The 24,631-nt window shown below is 44.7% G+C and overlaps 1 protein-coding gene across 19 annotated transcripts in view; it reads left to right on the top strand.

The window, feature by feature from the left end:
* The window catches only part of LOC135914190 (gastrula zinc finger protein XlCGF52.1-like), a 200,387-nt gene that overhangs the window by 62,309 nt on the left and 113,447 nt on the right, over nucleotides 1-24,631 (top strand). For 7 of the 19 annotated variants that reach the window (XR_011512878.1, XM_070535978.1, XM_070535974.1 and 4 more), the window contains one exon: nucleotides 4,644-4,703. The exons of 5 other annotated variants lie outside the window; for them this stretch is intronic. Coding sequence is in view for 9 of the 14 variants with exons in the window: in XM_070535978.1 (XP_070392079.1) it covers nucleotides 4,644-4,703 (60 nt within the window). In the remaining 5 variants the exon portion in view is untranslated. Of the gene's footprint in view, nucleotides 1-2,061; nucleotides 2,099-4,643; nucleotides 7,367-24,631 lie in introns of those variants that run through there. 7 more of the 19 variants (XR_011512877.1, XR_011512876.1, XM_070535977.1 and 4 more) reach the window with 2 other exon arrangements.

Genomic DNA, 24,631 nt, shown 5'->3' with positions numbered 1-24,631 from the left:
AATGCCCAGACATAAAAGGTGCCTGTAGTCGAGGAGTGCAGAGGCGATGCAGTCTGTGGGAAGTGACATCAAAACTGAGGTGCCCAGGTGAGGGTCAGGGTCAGTCTGATGCCTGAATGAGTGATCAGTGCGCAAAGTGGAGGATCTTGTTGAAAAGCAGAGTTGACTGCTCCTGTATGTGCCCTCTACTGTGCACTTGGACACCCAGAATACCGAGTGTGTCCTTTAATTCGAAAAACAAATGATCGTGCTGGTGCATCTAAAACAAAACATGTTGACGAAATCTCTATTACTCACTGCTCAAAAGCCATTCCACGCTAAAGAAGCTGTTTCAGCTCACTGACAAGGGGGCTCAGAAAATCATTTGCTGAAACAGTCATTGATGGGCCGGAAAAAATGCTGACTACAAAGGAGGAAAGTCTGCCATGCTCATCAATCATGCACTGTATTGGCCATAACTGCATGATAGAACTCTTAGAAATTGGCGGTCCGTCATTGGTAAATAACACAGAAACATGGCTGCCCTTAAAACATGCTTCCGACAAGGCATTTTCTATTCTGCACTGCAACGCCTGTGTTAGAAGCAAACACAAGACATGGGATTAAGAAACTGCTTAGAATTGTCGATGTTTAATGTAACATTTTGTATAACTGTTTAACATTTTGCTCCGACCCGCTAATAGCTAACGCCGCTATTAACTCTGTGCAATTTTCTGTGACCTGACTGTCAGGCACTGCCAGTTAAGCCCTCTGAGGCTTCGGTAGGCCTGCTATATGTACTTAGTTTTCTTTATGCACAATAAAGATTGTATTGTATTGTATAGTATTATAAGCAAAAGTGAGTTTCGTGCTCACGAGCCATTGCAGTTAAAGCAGGTGCACGCTGTGTACCCTTGGGCATAGAGAGCAAAGTGCCAGTGTCATTTGGGAGAGATGAGGGGTCAGAGCTACTTGTGTTGAGCATCTTTAGCAGAGATGTGACCGCTGTATACGTAACATTTTCCTTAATGGCCTGAATGCACAGTTTTTCAGCAAAATCAGGGCGCCGATGAAGAATCCGCGGTAGCTAATTCAAATGTAGGCTCCAGGGTTTTGCTTACCAGAGAACCCACACTGACTTGTGTGTACAGCTCTCCTAAGGGATCCTGTTCTGCCGCTCTCACAGCCAAGTCAACCACCCGAAGAGTCATGTAGAGTCGATCCATCAGGGAAGCAAGGCACATTGTCCTTATTGCGCGTAGTGTCGCAACCACTGGCCTGAACTTCTGATGTTGCCTTGGTGCAGTGGCTAGCATCACAAGGCGCACAAATGTTCGCAGGAACAGTGTGACTGTGCGTTTTAACGCATGTGTGTGGCATATATGCGCCACTGCACGGTTCTGGACTTGCGACTTTTCCAGCCGTTCACTGCTGGCTGCCGGTGCGAGACCCGAAGTCCTCGAATATCGTCTTTGTTTCCAGCGACGCTCTCTTTCGTGTGTATGGCTTCTCCCTCAGTCTAGGCATGCTGGCACCTGTGAAGAAAACACCTTTCAATACCCAAACGAATTAAAAAAGAAATCAATGTAGCTGTCATACGTTAGTAGTTGAGCAGGAGACTTTGGCAGGCATGGAAGGTGAGAAACGAATCAGCACTTTGAGGAGTTATTTTTCGAAATGGGTCAAATCCATGTAAACAGAAGTTGAGAAAAAAGCGAAAATCTGTTACCAGACCTAAATGCAACGCTATCAAAGCTATTATATGATATGCTTTACATGTCAGCTAGGGCAAGTTTACGGCCACAAGTAATGAATTATGCGGCGGATTTGGCCAATATTAGGATGAGAACTTTGAATTTGGCTCGTATTTAATTGAAACACTGCATTTGATGTGGTATTGCTATGAAAGCTTTATTAAAATTGACTTTCAAGAATAGCATTGATGTAATTTTGGCAGAAAAGCCATAATAACATTGGCAGCAGGGCACTGCTGTGCTTCAAGAACACTAGACTAGAATTATATGTGAAGAGCAGGTGCGTCTTCTTGGCAGCATAAGCAGCTCTCTTTGAATTGTTCCGCAGGATTATTTTCTTGGGTGCGCCTGAAGACACTAATGAAGTAAGCAAACTCTTCATTATCTTGCCATGAATTTCCAAAACGCTTCACAAGAAGGCTGCTCACATCTCTGACTTTTATTTCGACATGGTGTGTGTACAGTGCAGTTTATGGGTGCTTGTGCAAGGGACCTTCCCCTCTTTAGCACTGAAAAAATTTGATGCAGAAACTTTATAGTGGGGTTCTGCTCTAATTTGAGGACTCCTACCAGCTGCATTTCTTTGAATGTAGAAGACCTTCATTTTGGTTATCTTGAACAGCAAGCTGGAAGTCGACTTCATCACCGCTGTGCAGTAGGCCTTCCAGTCATATGCGTCCCAATGTTTTTCAAGCTCTAACTCAGTGCCATGATTTGAAAAAATCCTTTGGTAACTTTGCGGATTCAGGATTTCTTCGTGTCGTCTGACATTGTTTTCAATTCTGCCAAATGCCCTGTCTGGGCTAAAAAACTGTCTTGTGTCAGGAAACACAAGGGAAACTACTAAGACTCCTGCTGCCGCCTCATTCTGGAGCCACCAAAGAAGCATGCAAAGCACAAGCACAGTACTGTTCTTGTTTTGTCCAACACAGCCATCAGCTATTAACCGCACCTCTTTAATTCCTTTAAATTTAGCATTTCGAAGTGTTTATGTACCGCACTGGCTACTTGGTTGCTTCCTTTGGAGCTTTCAACTTCGCTCCACGTGTAGGAATGGACGGCTTCTTTGGGCATTGATACATCTGCCTGGTTTTCCACCGTGCAGAGGTGGTACTGATACAGCTGGCGGCAGTAGTAGGCTCCCTGGTCTGGAACTTTAAGAGCACTTGATTTTGTTGGCAATCAAAGAGAAACTTTGTCATGTCATGTCAGTCATGTCTTTGAGTAAATAAATTATTCATATTTTTATTTAACCAGGCACATGCTGCAGCTAATTCGCCTCGACAACAATTAGCGTGCATGTGGCCCGGCCTGGCTGGGATGGTGTCGAATGCTATAGTTGAAATAGTGCACTTTTATTAAACCTATATTTCGCTTCTCTATTTAATATACGCATGGTGGAATTGTTTCAAATGTATGCAATTGCCGAGTTTACGGCTACAGAGGAAGTCGGGGTCAGGCCTTGCACATGGATAAATGGTGGAAAATGTCTGCTGAAAATGCTTGAAATGGAGTTTAATTATTACTTGTCTGCTTCTTTGAGATGCTGCAGAGAAACAAGGCTATTTTTTCTAGTAGAGCCAGGAAGATGTTGCTAAATAAGTGGGCAGAAGTCGCAAATAAAGTTTTGTTCAATTACGGAAGGTTTTACTAGAGTTTACTAAAGTTTTACTAGACTTGTTCAGCTGCACATAGCGATCGAAGATTCAAAGTGAAATGGAATAAGAATTCACTTTTAGTATGCAGTCATATAATTTTATGCAAATTTGAACACAGTGAACTACTTCCTGTTTTAAGAAAGAACCAGCCAAAAGAAGACGCACGCAGGAAACATACAAGAAGACAGGAGAGAGGCTGGAAACACAGGAACCAGCCTATTTCCTGTCTTGTGTATGTTTCCTGTGTGCGTCTTTCTTTTTCTTAATACAGTGCACCAGCTAGCCTAAAAAGGTGTTTTATTTTCTGTTTGAATGATGCACCGGAACCTACATAGCAGCAAAAGCCACAGTTACATGTTCGGAGGTCGGGACCTTTTCATAATGTGAGATAACTTAGTGATTGGCTCTAGTTCCAATAAGTGGCTTCAAATGGGCACTTATATATTCTGCTAGTCATCCACAAGCATTTTATAAAGCAAACTCCAAATTATTTGTATGACCCACCGATAGAAAAACGTACTTTAATACTGCGATGTTAAAGTGGGCAAAGTTTGTATAATTTTGGAAAGATGGTTATTTTACTTTGCAAAAAAGAAGGGACTGTGTCAGATAAAAAACAAAAACAAGCAAACATAATATGAACAGACTAAGATTTCCGGCAATATTTTTATGTTAGTAGTTTACATAATTAACTAGTCTATATATCCTGGACATACCTTTTATGGACAGCCAGCAGTTGTTTAAAATGGGATGTCCCATTGACATTACGTTTGGATATCTTCTGGACATCCAAACAGGATGTGGAGTTCTCCTGTACGTCCCATGGATATCCGGATGGATGGACATTGGGTCTTATGGTGGACGTCCCCCAGATATCCGTGCTTACTTGGGTACATATATTATACGTAATACAGGTGTTAATGCATACAGCAGTGCTTAATGTCTACTGCTGCAGCCTCCACTTTCCTCAAAAATGCACTTTGCTTTCTGACTTGTTCTGACCACTATAATTTTGTTTTGAATGCTTTGCACTGTTCCCAGCCTCGTATCTTCTGTTTCGTGTCTCGGTGGAATAAATGCCAGAAAACATGATTTGATGAAGACAAGCTGTTTATTTTTTTGCTTCATATGCGCTCACGAAGCGCTCCAGAAGGGCCATCTTCTCTTTGTGTCGACTTGCCCTATATTTTTCTATGTCATCTAGTTTTTGCAGGAGCTGCAGTAAGGGCCGGTCCTTCTTTTGTTTATGCAGCTCCACATGGCCAGTTGGACTGTCTACCGCTTCTGGGGCCTGCAGTTCCCTGCAGCAAAAGTATTCTTCATTAGTAGAAATTTACACTTCTTTAGAGAGGCTTGCCTGGCGACATGCCTAGCATATTGCTCAAGATTGCTATGACGAAAAATGCAATATGCACAGTGCACGACGGAAACCTCAACAATCAATGGATTGAAGTATCTCAATGAGACCAGTGTCCTGTGCCTTCATTGGCATAAAACGCAGGCAGTGTTAGTAATGGGCCAGGAAAGCGATACCTGAAAAGATGGCAGTCAGTGAATGTTCAGTGTAAAAATTGAGGCTCGGATAAAGTGGACTATATCATCAAGTATGTTGCAGACAAAGCACCAGTATTGACCATGTCCATTTTATTTTAAATTAGAAATGTTTATTATTTGTGCCATTTAGTCAAATGCGGTGTAGGCATGCCCGGTAGTGCATCCTAAAGCCACATGTCATGACAAACTAGCTTATAGGATTGCAAGTACAAGTAGTTCAGTACTAGCTGCTGTTCCCGAGTCTGACAGAACATCAAGTCCAAGCAGACAGCGTGCAGGATGTAACACAAAACAAGAGTTGCCACCTTTCTACGATCATGCTCACCTCTCCCTATCTTCGGGCACCATTTTTTGTCCCTGTGCGTATGTAACAGGACTCACGTGATGTTGTTTCTCCATGAAGTCCTGCAGGTGTCTAATAAAATATTAAATGCAAGTAGCACCAGAACTTTAGTACACCAGCAAAGCTGCTGCATTTGCACAGGCAAAACATGGAACATTGTAGCAAAACAGAGAAAGGAAGTTTCTGCTTTTTAATTGATTCGTATGCACTTATACATATCCCATTGCCAACAGGGACCAGGCAGGAGGGAGAAACATTGGCGTCGAACAAATCACTTAGCTAAATTGCACACATGGCTTGCAGAAAGCATAACTGCACATGACAGTGGTACAATTTCCTATAAATTGAATGATGGACAAGGATGCACTACAAGAATAAGCTATTCTCTGAAGCTGACACTCGTTAAATTGCATGCTCAGTCATTTTTTATTTATTTAGCATAAAGTATTTCAGGAATTTGCTACGTCTAGAAACAGCCAGTTTTGTTACTAATTTTATGTACACGCTGTGAATAAGACTTTAGGTATGTCTTAGTTGAACTCTGCACTGGCATAAGAGACCGTGAATAATATAAAAGCACTGCGAACACTTACCCCTCAAAACTGCACTCGGCAGCCGCGCTGCCGGATTTATTATTATTCGTCAGGACTCTCTTACACGCTCCCTCAAGTGACTTCTATTTATTGGTAACTTGAACCACGGTGAGGCAGCAGCCGAATCCATCATTGAGGGAATCTTCAAGAAAAGCATCAGCTGCTTTTTGGTCCTGCGTGCAGAACAATACAAAATGCAACGCAAATACAAACGCATCGAATGCTAAGCCTCACCTTAGTCCCCCTTTTTGCCCGATGCGGCCGAAGTGTTCCTTGTAATTTTCTATAAGGAATTTTGTTCTTCGGCCGCTCCTAAAGCTTCTTTGCCGTCGTGTTGCCGAGTCGGCATGGCTGCCGCGTCCACAGCAGCAGCTTCGGTGGTACGCGGCGTGGCGTCTGCGCAACGCGAAGTTGCGGTTCCTGACCACTTTGTTTGCTCGGAATCTGCGGTGAAACCCCCCAGTGTGCAAAGCACCCTCAGCTTTCTTCCATCTGCAAAAATAAGGGAAGGAATGTTGCCACTTCGCACGTATACAGACCATGGTATTATGCTTACAGAGTACAATAGCAAACTTACCTGCTGTAGAGTAAAGCTTGGCGTCATTGTCGAAGGTAATCACGCCAAACTCATTGTAAATTAGGAACAGCTTTGCCGGGCTGCCATCAGTTTCTACCAGCACAGACATTTTACTTGCGTCGTCTACTGAAACCAGTCTGCTATGGCGGTAGGGTCGCGCGGCTGCACCTTTTCCCAGACAGGTTCAAAGGTGCACTGCACCGCGGTGACACCTAACCTCGCACCCCGTGCACTCGAGGACGAGAGTGCAGGGGTGCCTGAGGCGCCTCTGCACCTCAGGGAATCGAGGGTTTAGGTGCAGCGCACCCTAGATGAATGCAGAAAGTGCAGAGAACCCAAGCTGAATCGAATAGACCTATTAAGATCAATGCAGACCACACAGCTTGCGTCAACACAAAGTACACTTACACAAGCAAATGACACTTCCTGTGTGCCAGAAGTGCTTGAGTCTAGTGATAAACTCTGCTTGAGCATTCTTTTTGTTACTTTTATTTTTTTATAAAACAAATGAGCTAACATTCTAATTATAATGAACATTTGTTCACCATAGAGTTGAAAAAATTATAAATGACGCACCCTGGGAGCCAATCAGATAGCTTGCCCTACTGACATCATATGGTCATTGCGCGTGACTTAGTCGGGGGTGACTGAAAACTCAGAGGAGTGGTGCCACTGCAATAGGGAGCGATGTACATATTTCAAACCTTAGAATAAATTACACAGTTTACACGGCTGCTGAAATGCTTCATTTCACTTAATATTCACTTAATAATTAAATTAGCAATTAAATGCTGCTCATATTAATGTAAGGAATGAACAATGCTGAGAAGATAGTACAAAGACAATAAGCATGCCAAACTGCAAAAGCCAAATCAGTCACATATGACACCAAGAGGGCTTCCCACCTATGCTGGCGCATATCTCTTGCTAAGTATAGGATGAGGAGCTGCTAATTTTTAAAGTGATGCTCAAGACTGCAATTTGCAGTTGTACCACTAAGATTGACATACATACCAATCACAACTTGGACACGAACAGAGTCCAAGGCTTCTTTTAGTGGTTGGTTGAGGTGCAGATTGCTTTTTCCGCCCAGGAGTGTTTTGCCCCTTAATTCTTCTTCCGTGAAGACATTTCGCAAAAGAGCCCTCGCAAATTTGCCAGGGCCACTTTCACAAGCTCGGCAAAGTTTGTCGAGGGTGCCTTGCTCGACGCTTACGCCATGCCCAATGTCCACCTGGGAACATAAAAATAATCATTTGGGAGCTGTATAGCCCATTAACTTTTGCAGAGTAAGAGATTTAGAATTTGCTGGCAATGACATATCTAACAAAAAATTTAATTATGCTGTTTTACGTGCCAAAACCACAATCTGCTTATGCGGCATGCTGTAGCGGGGGACTCCTGAATAATCTGGAGCACGTGGGGTTCTTTAATGTGCACCTAAATCTATGTCCACGGGTGCTTTTGCATTTTATCCCCATCGAAATGCGGTTGCTGTGGCCAGGATTTGATCCCACGACTTCGTGCTGAGCAGCCCAACACCATAACCACTAAGCAACCACAGTGGGTGACATATGGAGGAACAAATAGCAAAGTTTAAAGGAGATAAACAATGCAGTAATCTGCAGTTACTGATATGACTTGCAGCAGCAAGTTGTTTTTCATCCAGGATCATTTTGCTTTATAATTTCTACACTTAAACAAAAAAAATACAAATAACTTTTCCTATGCTTTCCTTGGCTTATCTGTTGGTTTCACATGACTTAACAAAATCAGGCCCCCCAGTGCTCTTTGCCATTCATTTCATAGTGAAGGTCTTGAATAAGGCAGGTTTGATGCCTTCAAATAGCGCACGAGTTTATTGGTCAGCTGCCTACTCATAAAGTTCATGTACTATGCCTCGCCATTGGCCAAAAGGATGGTCCACATCCAGTGGATTGGCTAACACTCCTAACTCCTAGCTCCTAGCACTGGCTAGCTCCTAGCTCCTAGCACTGGCTAACACTCCTAACTCCTAGCACTGGCTAACACTCCTAGGGTTACACACGTAAATACGCAAGAATCTAGAAGTTGGAGCAGTTGCCACCATAGCACAATTTGTAGTGCCATGGTTGTAGGTTTGGCTCCCACCGGAGGCCACTTTGGTTTTTACGGCACTTTCATATTCATTTATCATTTCTACACACAGCATAAAGGCAGGGGAAAAGCTCAAGTGTGTACTACTCTGATGACCGCCATAGGCCTCAATATCAGGTCACTTTTTTTCTCATGGAGCACCAAAGTGACATCTATCAAGTGAAATTGTGCAATGTCATCACATTACAGTTACTGTCTGGTGATGGTGTAAGTTATCAGTGGTTTAAAAAGGCTTGAACGCCAGGTCATTTTCACAAATTCATTGAATAAAACAGCCTTAAAAACACGGATGAGAAAGGAAGACAGGATGAATGCTTTTTGGCAATAGTAAGCATAGGTTCAGACATGGATGCTACACAGCACACATTATATTAGGACTATACGTGATGTGTCTAGCCAGAAATAAAAGTGCATAATTACAGTGAAGACAGTGACAAGTTTTCTCAGGCATCAATCCTAATGTGTGCTTTCACAGAAAAAATTGATATGAAATATGCAGTCCTGCTCCCTCGCTTTCTAAATAAACAGCAATTACTGATGATGCATTGCTATACCGATGTGCATGTTCCTGCCTTCAACACAGCTTGAGACTTGGGGCTTGCAAAGAACAAGTTTAAGAATAGGGCTAAAAATTTGTTTTTCTGACAGTATCATTTCATGCATTTATGACGCTAGCCTAAGACAGAGGATACAATAGATATATGTACCTTTGGGCAAGCAACAGAGGCTCCAGCTGTCTGCTCGGCTTGATTTTCCACTTTACCAAGTACTCTTTTGAGTCTTTTGACTAATGTGGCAGCCTCTGCAAAATAAATTGGTTACGAAATTATGAAAGCAATCACTTATGGTACTTTAGTATATCACTACAGACAGGTGCTTTTGGATTTGCCACAGTCAAAATGCAGCCACTAAAGCATGGCAGCATGTGAAGAAATTAATTGGAAGTGATAAATGCACAAGTTACCTAGAATGAATTAGCGACCACTTGCCACTTTCATCATTTCATGGTGCTTTCTTCTGTCCCTTTCCAAGTTTTTGTGCGAGTGGATGCATGCATATTTTATTGCTTTTCTCTTGTCCTTCGATCTCTTGTTAAATATTCAGCCTGTAGACTAAACACAAGCATTACTGCACCATAAGTAGAGAGTAGTGCAAACAGATTTTATGTTGATTCGTTCAGTGCTGAGGTGGTATGAGCCTCTTCATTCAAGCGGAGCTGCTAATTATATCTATTTACCAGCATGTCACTGTCTACTAATTGCTGGCTCGTTATCCTTACACAGTACTGGGCAGCATATTCACACCAACTTGATATTTACGAGAATATAATGCAAATATTATTTTTGTTAATAATTGCATTCTGCCCAATTCTAACTAGTTTGGTACACGTAGTCAGGTAGCAAACCTGTCGGTATCAATGCAGTGCCCAATGCTGTGTAAGAACACCGAGCAGGAAATTAGCAGACAGTGACATGCAGGTAAACACATATAACCTAGCAGCTCTGCTTGACTGAAGAGGATCATAAACACCCTAGCAATGAAGCATCACCTTAGACTAACCTCTATTTATTGGCACAGGAGCGCCTGTATCCATGCATTCTGTCTTTGGCGCCAAGAGGCTTCCTGAAGTGATGAGATGTATTGTAAATTTCGAGACCGGTCGAAGAGCACTTGAAAATTCTTTTTCTCCATTTAAACAAAAAAATATTCTATTAAAGCTTTCTCAGTTTATTAAAAATGCAATGAGCTATCACAAGAGGCAGTGTTTTGCATATTTTTTTTGTCCAATAATTGTTAAATTAGCATACCGTATCAGCTTTCTTGAGTGGACGTCACCTGTGTGCACTGTTGTACCATATTTCGTCCAAGAATGCACAGCCTATATAATTTGCACACTCCATTACACCCTGCCCTATTACTAGCAGATGACCCCCTAGTGTCATTTGTTAACCTGTTCGACTTTTTAGAAAAAACTTTTGATTTACACCAACTATAATGTAATACAGGTTTACCTACTCTAAAATTGCATTTCATTTTGTCTTGTGTCTGGCGCAGTATGGCCATATTTGCCTTTGTGCCATTAAGCCCAAACTAACCAACCAACCAGCCAACCATTTGGCGGGAGATGTGCCGAGACGGCGGCTTCAGTGTCCAGTACTCCAAAAGGGCCTTCGATGCGAATCTTTGCCACAGGGAGACAAACACTGGGGCCTTCTACAGCTTGCCTTATCCAAGCACATTCTCCCATGAACTGGCCTTCATCTACGTACGACGGGTGCACTACGTCCATTGTGGCTGCCGAATCATGAAGCACCCGACACAGTTTGCCGTTTACCATGAGGTCTCGAATGTACGGTTCTAGCAATTTCAGATTTTCCTCGTTACTACTTAGTGACATCAACACTAGTTTGGGATCTTTGCACCCTATGGAGATATGCCCCGTTTGCCGGCAGTTGCAGCAAACTACTGGTTTCCTTGCCTTGAAAGCCTTTTTATTTTGCCTTTCTGCCCTCTGTTCGGGTGACTCCTCCTTCCCCTTGCTGTTCTCATCACTAAATTTTTCTTAATCTGACCTTTCCTTTGATTTAGACTGACTCGACTTTGACGATCACTCTGGCTTGTTGGGTCTGTATTTATTCATCTCCTTCTTAGGAACTTCTTTGCCTTCGAACGCACTCTCGTGATAGTGTCCATACCTGGCCTCTCCTGAACCCAATACTTGATGTTTACTGGCAGCCGGCGGTAGTATTGTTCTAAAGCAACGCACTGCGCTGTCTTTTCGGCGTTGCCTAGTGCACCATCTTCTCTGAGCCATTCTTTCAGGTTTACCTCAAAGGTGTATACGAAATCTGAGTGTGACTCACTTTTGGTCTTCTCGACCTCCCTGAATTTTTGCCTGAATGCCTCTGCTGTTAATCTATACTTTTTAAGCAGACTCGCTTTGACTTTATCAAAGTCCTCTGCTTCTTCTTTCCCCATGCGGGCAATGATATCAACTACATCACTTGGCAGCAAAGTAAGCAAGCTTTGTGGCCACGTGTTTCTCTCAAATTTTGCCTTCTCACATGCGCGCTCAAACTGCACCAGAAAAAGGCCTATGTCCTCTCCTACTGCGTAGGATGCCATCGAGTCTGTCATTTTGCACCCGCTTTCTCGTGCCTCTGTGTTAAGTCTTTCAGTATTTTGAGCCTTCAGAAACTCAATATCTAGGCACCTCATTTTGAGTGCGTCGCATGCAACACGGTCGTGCTCTTCTTTTTCTTCTGGACGCTTACGCTCTTCCTCCTTATGCGCAATGCTCTCTAGGCATTCCTTCAGTTCATCGTCGTCTGCCTTGATCGCTTCGATTGCCTCAATGATTTCCTGCTTTCTCTTCAATTCGGGAATTTGGAGGCCCAACTCGCTGGCAAGTTAAACAACTCCGGCTTCTTTAGTGCCTTGAAGTTCATCGCTGCCCTTAGTGCTGCTAACTCTTCACTCTATAACAACCTCGGCGTACTCAAAACTTCCTTCAGCGGTTGAAGAAAAATCACTGCTTTGTACTTCCCAAAAATACGTAAAGCCAAGTGATATCTCAGTGAAGAAAAGCCGTGCACTCACCATATGCAGTCATGAATCCTGACACCTTCCTTCCAAAGTTGTGACCAGGACGAAGAGGAGACGATCTCTTAGATGTCATGCAAAGTTGGGGCCTCTGGGGCAGCGTATCCCATCACTGACAACCAGTTGTTGCGACGCCTGCTAATCAAACCTCGACCGGCATTACTGCAGGGTAGCATGGCGTTGTTGCCATGCTGCAGGTGTCCGGTAGACCATGGCGACCAGGCAGGGACGAGACGACTTCTAGTGCGAAGCTTGCGCTGTTTATTCCATGGATGGTGAAGGATATAAAAGAAGAGAATAATGATCAAAATACATTGCGGGGTCGCCTAAATTGGCCCGCTAAAATCGTTGGGGGGAATTTTCTCACATCAACGTCACGTGACATGTACCGAGTCCGGTCGGTGATGGGCGGCTGCTCCCTCTCTCCTCGGCGACGTTGCACGTGCTTGCCTCCGCTGGCGGCAACCCGTGGGTCCAGTTTGGTTCGCGGAAAGGAGTCTCCCCTTGAGGCGCACAGTTCGCGGAAGGTGGCTCTGCCTTCTGTCATGCACACACACAAAGGGGTCCGTGATCACTGCGGGGTGCCCGCCAGACCAGCAACTTCTCGAGACACCCATAGCAAATTAGGGATCCATCCTCCGTTTCGATTAGGCATGGTCTTTCGATCATCCTTTTTGCTTGGGGTGTTACATGCCAATCATAACAGAATGCAAGTGCGCGTTAACATCAGAGGAAGTTTTCGTTTAATTGCTTGCTAAATGTGGACAGCAGCATGGACCACCTAGGCTCAAAAAGTGATCTGCTCTATTTACCCAAAGCTGATTACATAAACCATAAGCTTCAAGAATGCACGCAAGCGTCAAACTATACCTTCGAAGACGAGTCAGCAAATGCTCCTTCGTTTCACAGGTAACATGCCGCTGACGTTTTTTGGTGTAAACACTGTAGAACTTCCGATGAACTCCAGCTCCACGAAAGCATAACCTTCAACAAATTGTTCTGTACACTATGATTCGAAGCCCCAGTACCAGGCTTTTCACAAGAGAATGTGGGCAGGGAGCTCGGCAGAACAAAGGCAGCTCGCACAAGCGCTGTAGTAGGACACTCACTGTTGACACTGGTGTATCGCACGGAACACACGGCAAACTAATGGCGTTACACGAGTCCGGAGGTTTCGCGATAGTTAATGCACACGATAAGGTGCACATTTTGTCTAGGCACTTCTAAAATATAATTCAACTACCGCCTTGCTGCAACGAGCACTCAATACAGCCAACGTGGTCCGTGGACCAAACAATAAATATTGCAGTAGCGCCACTCTGCAGCTAACAAAGCGGATCTTGCTTCCAAGATTCACATCTGCTTCAGGTGCATGCAGATTAGCTTTCGTAACTGAAAGGAAGTCATAGCTGGGAGGAGGGCAGGTATTTAGGTCCAATTTGTTCGGTTGGGCTTTCAGTAACCTAGGCTTTCTTATTTATAAAGCAAGTACAGTGACTTAAGCCGAACCATGAGCGAACATTAGTTGGTGAACACAAGCTAATCAGCGTGCCGTCCGTGCAGCTCCGTTTGTTTGCCGTGGCGGACGGCCTAGTGGTTCTTTGACACCTATCGAGCACAAATTCATGATCTCCGTCCATATGCACACTTCCTATAGCACCAAGTGTCGTGTTTTCGAGAATATGTGGCGTAATCTTGAATTGTTGAGACCATATTTCCTCTTAGCATCAGGAATAAAGACTACAATATGTGGCGATGGCCAACGTACTACAGCAGCTGAAGCTTCGGCCGAAGTGCAACAAGCGTACTATATGCACACATGCGTAAACAGACACGGCCGTGCTAGGTGCACAACTTTCACTACTCAGCAATTGACAATTATAAATTATTCAAGTGTGCGCCCAAGCAAGTTTTTACAGGATTCATGCTGCCGTTCTTGTCTTTCTCTTCGACCACCAATCTCAACACAGCGATCACCCGCAATTATGAAAAGAAAGACATTTCTAACAGCCACTGCAGGTACTGCAGTTGTAAGACAGCCAAGTTATGTGTATAATTTGTATAGAGTAACGGAAGAAAGGATTGTTAAAGTTACACTAAAGACAAATACTAAGTCGATGTGGACCGTTTAAATACCATTCCAGAAACATCTCAGCTCTTGTTTCATGCCAAGAAAAGACTAAGTTAACAAGAAAATTGCAATTGAAAGGTTCGAATACCTTTACCGCAATTTAAATCTCCTGCCACCTAACCAGAGAGTGGGGATGTTGCATATGCCGTCATCGCCCTTTCCTGCCGTTGGTGAGTAAAAAGGCTTCCGACAGACGGCGGTGCAGTTTTTCGCACAAAACAAACGCGCGACCATGGAGAAGCTGAGCCAAGGCAGAGCAGTGGATTCCTCGCTGTGGTTGCTTTTGCTCAAGTGGCGTGGATCATTCGAGCATCCCGCGACAGCACGTGGAAGTGAAATTCTCTGCTATTTACAGTTTGGGCAAGTTTTGCGAGCCAGCCCATTCAGCGCAGCACTACACAATAACGAAACTACTGAAACATGATAGCGCGGGTGGCGCACAGTTGAGAAAAAAACGAAACATTTCAAGCGCACGCATCGTTGTGAAGAGTACAGTCAATTAGTTCTTTTTTCTAAAAATGAAGTCGAACTGGACAATCAAGTAGCTTTTTTCGTTTTATGATGGAATACAGTGATGTTCTTAGGATGAATGGTTGAGTACTAGTGACAGAATTTAAATGAAGAGTGCGTTTGTCATCGGCCAAGTTCTTGAATGTCGTGGGGTAGTCTCTAATTGTGTCCTGCATTTACCTGAATTTCTTCGTACTAAGGCTCCGTTCACGATAATATTGACGCCTTAGGGTTTATTGTGCACTTATCTATCACTTTAGCTTTTGCCTTTAGTGTCCCTTTAACAAGTCGAAGTAAAAATAAACAGCCTTAATTACATTACGTCGAAGTGCAATAGTGCTACTGTTTTAGATGGAGCAGTGGTAGCGTCTCTGCCCCGCACAGAGAAGTAAAGGGTTAGACTCCCAATGTATACACTCCAGGCCCTTGTGCTTCAAGGGCTCTAAGGAGGCAGCAGTGCTCTAGCATTTCTTATAATCTTATATATTTTACCTACCGTATCATTCTTTTTATATGCATATAAATGTTCATAGTACAAGTCATACGTCATCGCCATAATTTTATTATATAGATTTTACGCACTTTAGAGCGTACATTTTAAGGCCTCTTTACAGCCACGTCACACCAACTTCATAGTAATCATAATTACACTGCAAACTCATTAGCACAGACATGGCGCTCTTTGGGGCCCTTGTGCCATAAAACCCCATACATCATCATCCCAATGTATACAAGTATTTTTTTAGAGTAGAAAAAACATAGGCAATTTCACTAGGGCAGGCAAATATATTTTACCCTTGATTCTGCTGATTATATGATCATGCCCAGCAAAAAAAATTATTCTGTCTGCTTGCTTTCTTTTAAACTGCAGGAAAGCATTATCACTATTACACTCTGGTTGTCGTACTAATTCTCGCATTACCAATTCTGCATATTATGCTTCTTTATCGCAGTATTAAATGAACAAATGAATGAAGCAAGTACAATTATAATTTCCTTGAAACAAAAGTAAAAACACCGCCAGTTAACTTTCTTGAAACAAACTTTCTTCAAACGAAAGTAAAAACGTAGCCTACCAACCTTTTTAAAACTTTCTTTTACCAATGTTCCTCAAACGAAAGTAAAAACAGAGCCTACCAACTTTTCTAAAACTTTCTTTTAACAAACTTTCTTCAAACAAAAGTAAAGACGGAACCTATCTACTTTCTTCTAACATGCGTTAATATGAAGTAAAATACATAGAATATTAATAACATTGATGGAAAGTTGGAGAGAGTTCTAAAGAAAGGATGCATTTTTTTACACCAGAAGCCACTCTCATGGAATCAATGCTGCCTGTAATGGAAACCATTTGTCAGCAGTTTAGTCTCGTGGTGATTATCAGGAATTAAACTCGCACTGTTCCAAAAGCCAGGAAAAAAAGATAATCTGCCGCACATAGTGCAATATTCTCATCAGACTCGAGCAAATTTGTGGCCACAGAGGTGAAATCAGAGCACACTGTGCACACATTTCTTTTATACACGAGAAAGAATGGGCGGCTGTATGACGCAGATTTTGCACACCAGTGTGTGTATTATAATGCACACTGGGTCTTTATGCATGCAAAACCAACAACGCTAGTATCCAACAGAACATTTGTTACTCCCGAAAAGCGCTCTTATTTTGTGTGGAACTGCTTGTAGCAGTTTCATGCGGTCGTTATGCAAAGGAAGATGTTGCATGTAGTACACTGGAACTTTATTCGCTGGGAACATCCTGGATTTCGGCACCTCAAGGAGGATTCCTAGTTCCCAAGCTTTGGCATGTGGCTTGCTTTCGCTGTTCTTTTCGGCTCAGGAGGCAAGGACATGACCTTAGCTTTCAGGAGCTTCTGGGGTGGCTCATCGTCAAATTCTGCACCACACCTGTCATTCGACAACAGGTAGTGGGCAAGAGACATATAAACTTCAGGAGTTCGAGGGTTTCCTTTTTTGGCCGGCCAAGAAGAGCCGAATCTTCTTTGTGTTGCATCTAAAAATTGACCACTGCAAGATCCACAATCACAGGCTGAGGAACGTCCTGGTACACCTCTGTTTTGGGCCATTTCCGGCACTGTCGAAATGGTTCGTCTCCAAAATGGTTTGAAGCAAGTGTGATGGGCTTATTGTCAGTCCATTTAGCTAAGCATGTCTTTGACGAGACATATACGGTTTGGGAAATTGTTCCCCTATCCTGCTTAGCTACGTGACCTGTCATGCTCGAGTTTTCCTGTCTTTGGCAGACGGTTTTTCATAATCGTGCCAGTTCCATGCAGATCCATTTTTTCCTGTTCGAGAAGAGGCATTGCCGTGAAATACCTGTAAAAAAAGATCAGTGTCCCGAGAGCTAGAGTTTTTGCCAAAAAATGCACATTTTTTCTCAATCCAAGGTCCGGGCTATTCTCACCCTTCAGGAAGGCTTTGCCTGGCAAATATCAAAATTAAAGACAACTCTGCTTGGGCTGGCAAGTACAAAATTCTTCAATCCAGTAGGGTGCGGATTTTACAGGCACATACTGCTTCAGTGTACTGACACCTGTAAATGGGATTGTTTGCTCATCAGTATACACGGAAGGAGGCCTAGAGAGCTCATGGCATGCTGCTTGGACGTGATTAAAGATTGGTCTGACTTTGCACAGATCATCCCTTTTTGGGCCTTCCGAAAATTTGAGATCATTAACCACCTTAAAGTTGCTACGCAACATGAAAAACCAGTCTCGGGTGACGACATTAGTGATGGCAGGTACCCTTGTGCCCAGTAGAGATGCATGTGAGGATACCCAAGACAGCTCAGCATTAGTGTTGCTCCCAGAAAATTCTGCATCTCAGAAGACAACGGATTTAGGATTGTATCAAGTGCCTCCTCTGGCAAGTATTGTTCAAAATAGTCACTTGGCCACCAATGCTGTCTCTGGTCAGGAAACGTGTCCAATGGACATCGCAAATGCACGCCTGTACGTCAGCATCATCGTCGCACAGTTCTAGGTTAAAGGAGTCATTGCTGGCTATTGCTTCAAGAAGCCATTCCGCTTCCTCATTACTTAATTCTAGGAGAAGTAAACGGCAAAGTGCTATGTCAAAGAGCAAAAAAATACACGAGAAACATAAGCGGGCAAAAATTCTCAAAGAAAGCATCATTGAGACCCAGTGTGCATTGTAATGTACACTTCAAGAAAACATCTCGTGATGACAAAAATACAGGCCCTTAAAAGTGTATACCATGCGGAAATTATTTCTAAACACTTCATAAGTGGATTAAAACAATAATTAGTAAATATTACACAAGTATTGAGTAAGTTGCGACTTGGACACCACGAGTAGAACGTCGAAGAAGCCATGTTTCAAAATGGATACCGGAGCTTCCTTTGTAGTATGCTCCCTGCATTGGCATACAGTTGATCCCGGATATATCCAACTCGAAGGGGATCGCAAAATAGTTCAGTATATCGGTAATTCGAAATATAATATATGCATGTCAAAAGGTTCTCTAACCCGCCGTGGTTGCTCAGTGGCTATGGTGTTGGGCTGCTGAGCACGAGGTCGCGGGATCGAATCCCGGCCACGGCGGCCGCATTTCGACGGGGGCGAAATGCGAAAACACCCGTGTGCTTAGATTTAGGCGCACGTTAAAGAACCCCAGGTGGTCAAAATTTCCGGAGTCCTCCACTACGGCGTGCCTCATAATCAGAAAGTGGTTTTGGCACGTAAAACCCCAAATATTATTATTAAGGTTCTCTAACAACTCTACACATCTCAAGGCAGTTTCCCGATGTCGTGACTAACGGGAACTTACCGATCTGTGCCTCCAAGGCGTGTAAAAAAACAAAAACACAGTGCGATGACCAGAGCACTTTATTTCTGAAGAAAAAAATCTGTGACCTTTGCTTGCTTTTTCTTCTGCACCATCAAGTTCATTTAGCTGTCCTCAAGCTTGTTGACTGTGTCCGAATAAGAAAGGCCAGCTCCTTCCATTGTGGCACAACAGCGACGAATGACGCTGAAAGCTGATACAAGTTAAGCTGCAGTGCATGGTGTTTGGTCCTCTTCGTCGGAACCTACGCCGCTACTCGAGTCTGCATCCTCATCACCTATGATGTCAGCCACAATCTCCGCATCAGCGCGATCCGCTACAGCTTGCATGCCGTCGTCAGCCCTGACGAAATCGCGTGCTGTAACACTGCCTGGGATAGCGCCTGGGAATGCCGAAAGCTCGCGAAATTCGCTGTCCAGGCATCCACAGTCATCATCTTCACTTTCAAAACATCTGTCTGTAGCTACCGCAAAGCCTGCTTTGTGGAAGCAGTTCACAATTGTGCTTTTCTTCATGTCGATCCAAGCACCAGCCAGCATTTGAATGGCTCTGAGGAGGCCCACCTTGAGTTCGATTCCTAATGGAAGGTTGATTAGGAGCCTCTGCACCAGTCGTCATCTGTACCCAACCTTAAATGCTTTCACAATGCCTTGGTTGAGTGGCTGAAGTTTTGCCGTTGTGTTTGGCGGCAGAAACTTGAGGGTGATCTCCTCTAATGGGCAGACCACATGATGGGCCGAACAATTGTCAAGAAGAAAACAAACTTTGCGGCCAGACTTCTCCAGTTCGGCATCCCACGCCTGTTGCAATTAATGAAAAAAATCGCATGTCATCCGAGTTTTCTTTTTGGACGCATATAGAACCGGGAGGCGTTTCGCGTTCTTAAAGCAGCGTGGCGACCTGCTCTTTCCGATAACAAACGGCCGTACTTTGCATGACCCATCCATATTTGCAGCAAGCAAAATCGATACGCGCACTTTGCTGTTCTTTCCACCATGGCATGCAGTGCCCTTCAGATGCAGAGTCTTGTTTGGCAGCATTTGCCAAAACAGTGCCGTCTCATCTGCATTGAATATTTGCGATGGCGAAAAGCTCTCGGAAATATTTGGCCACTCTTCGGACAACCACTTCTCTAGTGACTTGTGCTAGTCGCCTCGCTTTCGCCCAAAAGGGCCTTTCTGACGATGCAGTAGCTACTCCTAAATCGCTGCTGCCAACCAGTGCCACCAGTGAAGCTTTCTTCTCCGAAGGCCACAGCAAACCATTTGGCGTTCTCCATGAGCATTGGGCTGTCAACAGGTATGTTCTTGGCACGTGTCTCCAAAAACCAGGCGTACAATGCCTTCTTGACCTTGTCAAAGGTTGGGACGCGCACACGACACGCTTCAGGGCGACTGGACTGCACTGCTTTCAGCTTAACATTAGCTTTGTTCTTGAGGATCGTACTCGGGATGTTGCGAGGAATTCCGAACGCCACGGCGACCGAGGACTTTTTCTGGCCAGCCTTCGCCCGTCGAATGATGTCCGCCTCTGTTGAAAAATCCAAATTCTTGCGTTTTTTTGTGGCCATGGCTCCGGAACACATGCCAAAAGCGGAAATAAAAACGCACTGCACCACACAAGTCTCAAGCCTTCGCATTGGCCTCGTGAATAAAAGGAACAAAGCAAATCGAAAGGTGTGGTAGTGCAGAGACACGAAGCGGTGCAAGCCCAAGCTACACTGACCTCATTCGTCTTGCTGCACCAGCGGTGTCAGCCAACCAAAACACAGGAAACGGGCGCCTGCGGTCAGCGTGGTTTCTCCCTCCAGTTTCCCTTTCACACCCAATCGCACTCCAAGTGCTCCTCGTCACGTGCCTTTTACCCACACACCCCTTTCTCAGAGTGCGGGGCGGTGCGCATGAGATCGCGGGAACATCACGAGAGCTTTGTGAGGAGAAGCGCACTTGCAGGGGTGAAGTATGGTAGGAGAAGCGCACTTGCCGGGGCTCAGCTTGGCACTGAGTTCAATGCATCGATATGCCGGTGCATGGGAGTTCTATGAGTTCTATATACGCAAACAATAGCGCTATGCTTTTGCATGGGATTCCCAAGGGTATTTTTCAACTGTTTGATGTATCCTTGTAGGACTGTTCGAACATCCTTGTAGGACAGGAACAGTCCTTTTGCTGCAGACGATTTTCATTTGCCCGCCAAAAGGGTAGATGCGTGGTGCTGACAGAGGCCTTCCAATGTCATTTTCACCCTTTAATGAAAAAGTGAGCGTTAGCTCAGTGTTATACCTTTGGGGTTAGCAGTTCATCTGGCCAGCTTGTGTGATTCATTATAGTGCAGTATGTTAATTTTAGTTTTTTGCTAGGATTTATTTGCATGAACAATGCATAAACAACGGGAGAGCCCGCATTAGTTTCGTCTTTGAAAAGGGTCGTCTCTTCATCGTTTCTTCTCTTGAACTCGGCCCTCGCAGTGTTTACGATGCCGAGACGTTAAGTGGAGCACAATTTCAGTAAGTGTAACAGAATTAAGCAGATCAGGCTTTGCTAAGCTTCGACTCGGTGGCTATGGCATAGCGCTGCTGAGCACGAGGTCGCGGGTTTAATCTCGGCCATGGCTGCCACATTCTAATGGGAGCAGAATTCAAAAACGACCATGTACTGTGTCTTTGGTGCAAGGGACCTCAGCCTCTTTCAAATCAAGAAGAGTGGTAGTGAGCCTGTTTGTAGTGTCACTGTAAAGCGAACAGAAATGCAAATTTCTTCGGTGAAACATGGGTTGATTCATCAACCAATAGTAAATAAGGCTTCCCAACGATGCCCTTCAGTTTTCCAGCAAGGTACAATGCTTTCTTCCCTGTAGTAAACATGGCATCACATCTCGCCTTTTAGAAAAGATGGGAAAGCTTATTCAAGCAATTTAGGGTGATATTGCACACGGTAAATATAGAAATCTTGTGAGCACACCTTTTTTCTTCCAAGGAGGAGTTGGGTCTTCTCAAGTACTACGAAAACACATCAGAGAATCTCAACGGCCTACCTAGTTACCAGTAGACGACTACTGCTGTAATTCTCACCATCGAACACACACCTAACAGACTTTTGCTTCTACTCTCACTGACTCTAAGTTTGCCTGAGTCACACTTCAAAATCAGTCAGCTTGTTTCTCTCTTGTAACTTTTTTAGCAGTCACCTGAGCCAATGCAAGGATGCCCTCTGGATTCCTGGACACGCTGGATTGTCTGGCCTGATTGGGCTAACTCGCTCGCCTGTGTAATTTTCCAGGCACCAGACAATCCCGGTCCAGCCCAACTACACTCTCAGTTCACCACCTTAGTTCACAACTATAAACACGGGTGTCCCTTCTGCTCTAGGATGGACTGGCGAGCCGGGGATGATGAACATATTTAAGGCCGTGCCGGCGCATCCCAGTGGACACTGTCATTTTGCTCAATGTCTTCAGCCTCTCAGCACACTGGTGAGAACAGGCGTGTCTCCAACAGCGTAATGATGTCGCATCACAGTCTTACAAAATGGTGCACATAAATCTGAAGGAGAGGTGGCGACTTCGGCGTTTAGAGTGCAGGCTAATGCTTTTTATTTATCTCACTACGAAATACGCACTGCATACAGACAGACAAGAAGCCTTATTTGGTCATAAGGGACTACATTCTCATAGTCGCGGGCCGCGCCGGGGGTGGAAGACCGTGATCTTCAGCCCTGTCGCAGGCCCTTTGGAAAGCCCAAAGGTGGACTTGAAGGTCGTCGCTCTTGATGGATTCTTCCCAGTCTTCTTGTTTGTTGAAAGGCAAGTGGTGCACTGCATAACATTGCCGCAGCATGTGATTCAAGGTGGACCGTTCCTCGCCGCAGTTGGGACAGCGGGGATCCACACCTGGAGCGTAGTGGCTCAGCCTGGATCGAGACGGAAAGGAGCCGCCCGTCTGCTGCATTCTTAGCACCGAGGCCTGGGGTTTGCCTAGCTTTGGGTGAGGAGCCGGAAACTGCCTGCATCCCAGCTGGTAGTCGGTAGCAATGTCGTAGAAAGTACGCAGCAGGTCCATGGTTCAGTCGGTCCCCTGCGAAGCCAGGCCCCTCGGACTGGTACAGTTGATGAGACGTCGCACCTCGTTGTGGGGCAGCTCATTGGGGTTGATCAAGCCAGGGGGGACGTTCCAGCCCATGTGAGCCGGGAACCAAGTAATGACATGACGGGCAGTGCCTAGTTCACGGTTCCTCAGCACCGCCGCTGCCTCGGCCGAGACCAAGCCAGCGAGAAAGGCCATCGCCACCGACCTGGAGTTCAGAATCTTGCCCTGGGGGTCAACAACCGTGGCCGTGTACGAGTTTGATTCGGGATGCTACGCCGCGTCCACAAAGGATGCGACCTCTGGGTTCTACAAGGCAGTCGTGATGAGTGCTCGGGCCCTGGCTTGCGCCGGGCCTCGTTGTGCTGTGGGTGAACGTTCCTCGGGAAGGGGGAGGCTCGAAAGGCGGCCCTTTCACCCTGGCAGAGCAGGGCGGCGCACGACTCCTCGGCCATGGCTGCCAAACCCGCCATCTCTAGTATTTGGCGGCCGGCCTTGGTGGTAGACAGGCGAACGATCTGTGCCATTTTCTGTGCTTCTACGACTTCGCTCAGGGTGTTGTGGACCCCGAGTTGCATCAGCTTCTCTGTGCTGGTTGTCACGGGGATGCCGAGTACTTGTTTAATGCTCTTCCTGGTGAGTGTGTCGATCTTGTTTGGCGACCAGTTTAGTGCGGAAGCCACATAGCTTTGGCTCATGAGGAAAGCGTGGTAGATCCTTAAGAGGGTGGCTGCGCTGATGCCACCCCTCCTGCTCGTCACTCGCGAAACGAGTCTGAGCATGTTCTCCGTCTTCGGGCTCACGCACTAAGCAGTTTCTCACCCATAAGGGTGTAAATCAGCTTGTCCCCAGAAGAACAGCCTTTGCCACCTATTGGATGCTTAAAAAAGGGTGCAGAGGCCAGCACCCTTAAGGAAGGGTGCACAGCATAAAATTTTAAAGAGTGTAGTGGTCGCACCGACTTAAGGGTGATATTTTACCATAACACTCTATGAAATGGGTGCTGGAAGGGTGCTCCACATTGTTTCACCGGAGAAGCGAAAGCGAAGGATTTATGCACGATAGCAAATATGTCCACAAACGTAGCATGCCCTACTCCCCAGACAATGCCAGCTGACAGCCAGCATGCTACCAACTGATATTTGGACAATACATACATACATACATACATACATATATATATATATATATATATATATATAGTGGAAAAATATGCATCTTTCTTATCCATGGATGCCACTTGTCACACATTGCATAGATGTTCTATAACTATACCTATTTTTAGACCACAATGCACGGCATCAATCCAAGGCCCCAACCAGCACACATGCATGTCCAGGAGATGGATGTGGATGCTTGGTCACCATCCAGACATGCATGCCATGCAAAATAAATAATTTATTCAGGAAGACAATGCATGGGGACCATTGCTCTCCAAGGAAATATATGACTGTTTCCACAACAGTCATATATTTCCCTCGCAACAAAGGCAGATGTTATACACTATGCAGCATCTGGTCATCTTTTGCCCATTTGAGACATGCGTGGCACAGGTGAGATTTTATACATATGAGAGTGCAAGATAGTCTTGGTATCAAAGTAAATTTATTGAGAACATGAATAAAATATTTAATGCAACACAATTACATATCACCTCACCTATTTCAATGCAGCATACAAGTTAAAAAGGACAGTTGCTAAGAGTGCATATGGGAAATCATCCGCAGCATTGTGTATACTCCGCTGACCAACAACTGTAAATGAGATCAACTTTTGTGACTATAATATAAGCCAGAAGTATCAAACTTGTAGAGCTTTTAATTTTTTAACAACTAGATTATTGCTTACCTAATAAAGGTTAAAAGTTAAAAAGAGCTAATG

The sequence above is a fragment of the Dermacentor albipictus genome, chromosome 3 (genome assembly GCF_038994185.2).
Source record: "Dermacentor albipictus isolate Rhodes 1998 colony chromosome 3, USDA_Dalb.pri_finalv2, whole genome shotgun sequence".
NCBI classification, from domain to species: Eukaryota; Metazoa; Arthropoda; class Arachnida; order Ixodida; family Ixodidae; genus Dermacentor; species Dermacentor albipictus.
This window is presented reverse-complemented; position numbering and strand designations above follow the sequence as displayed.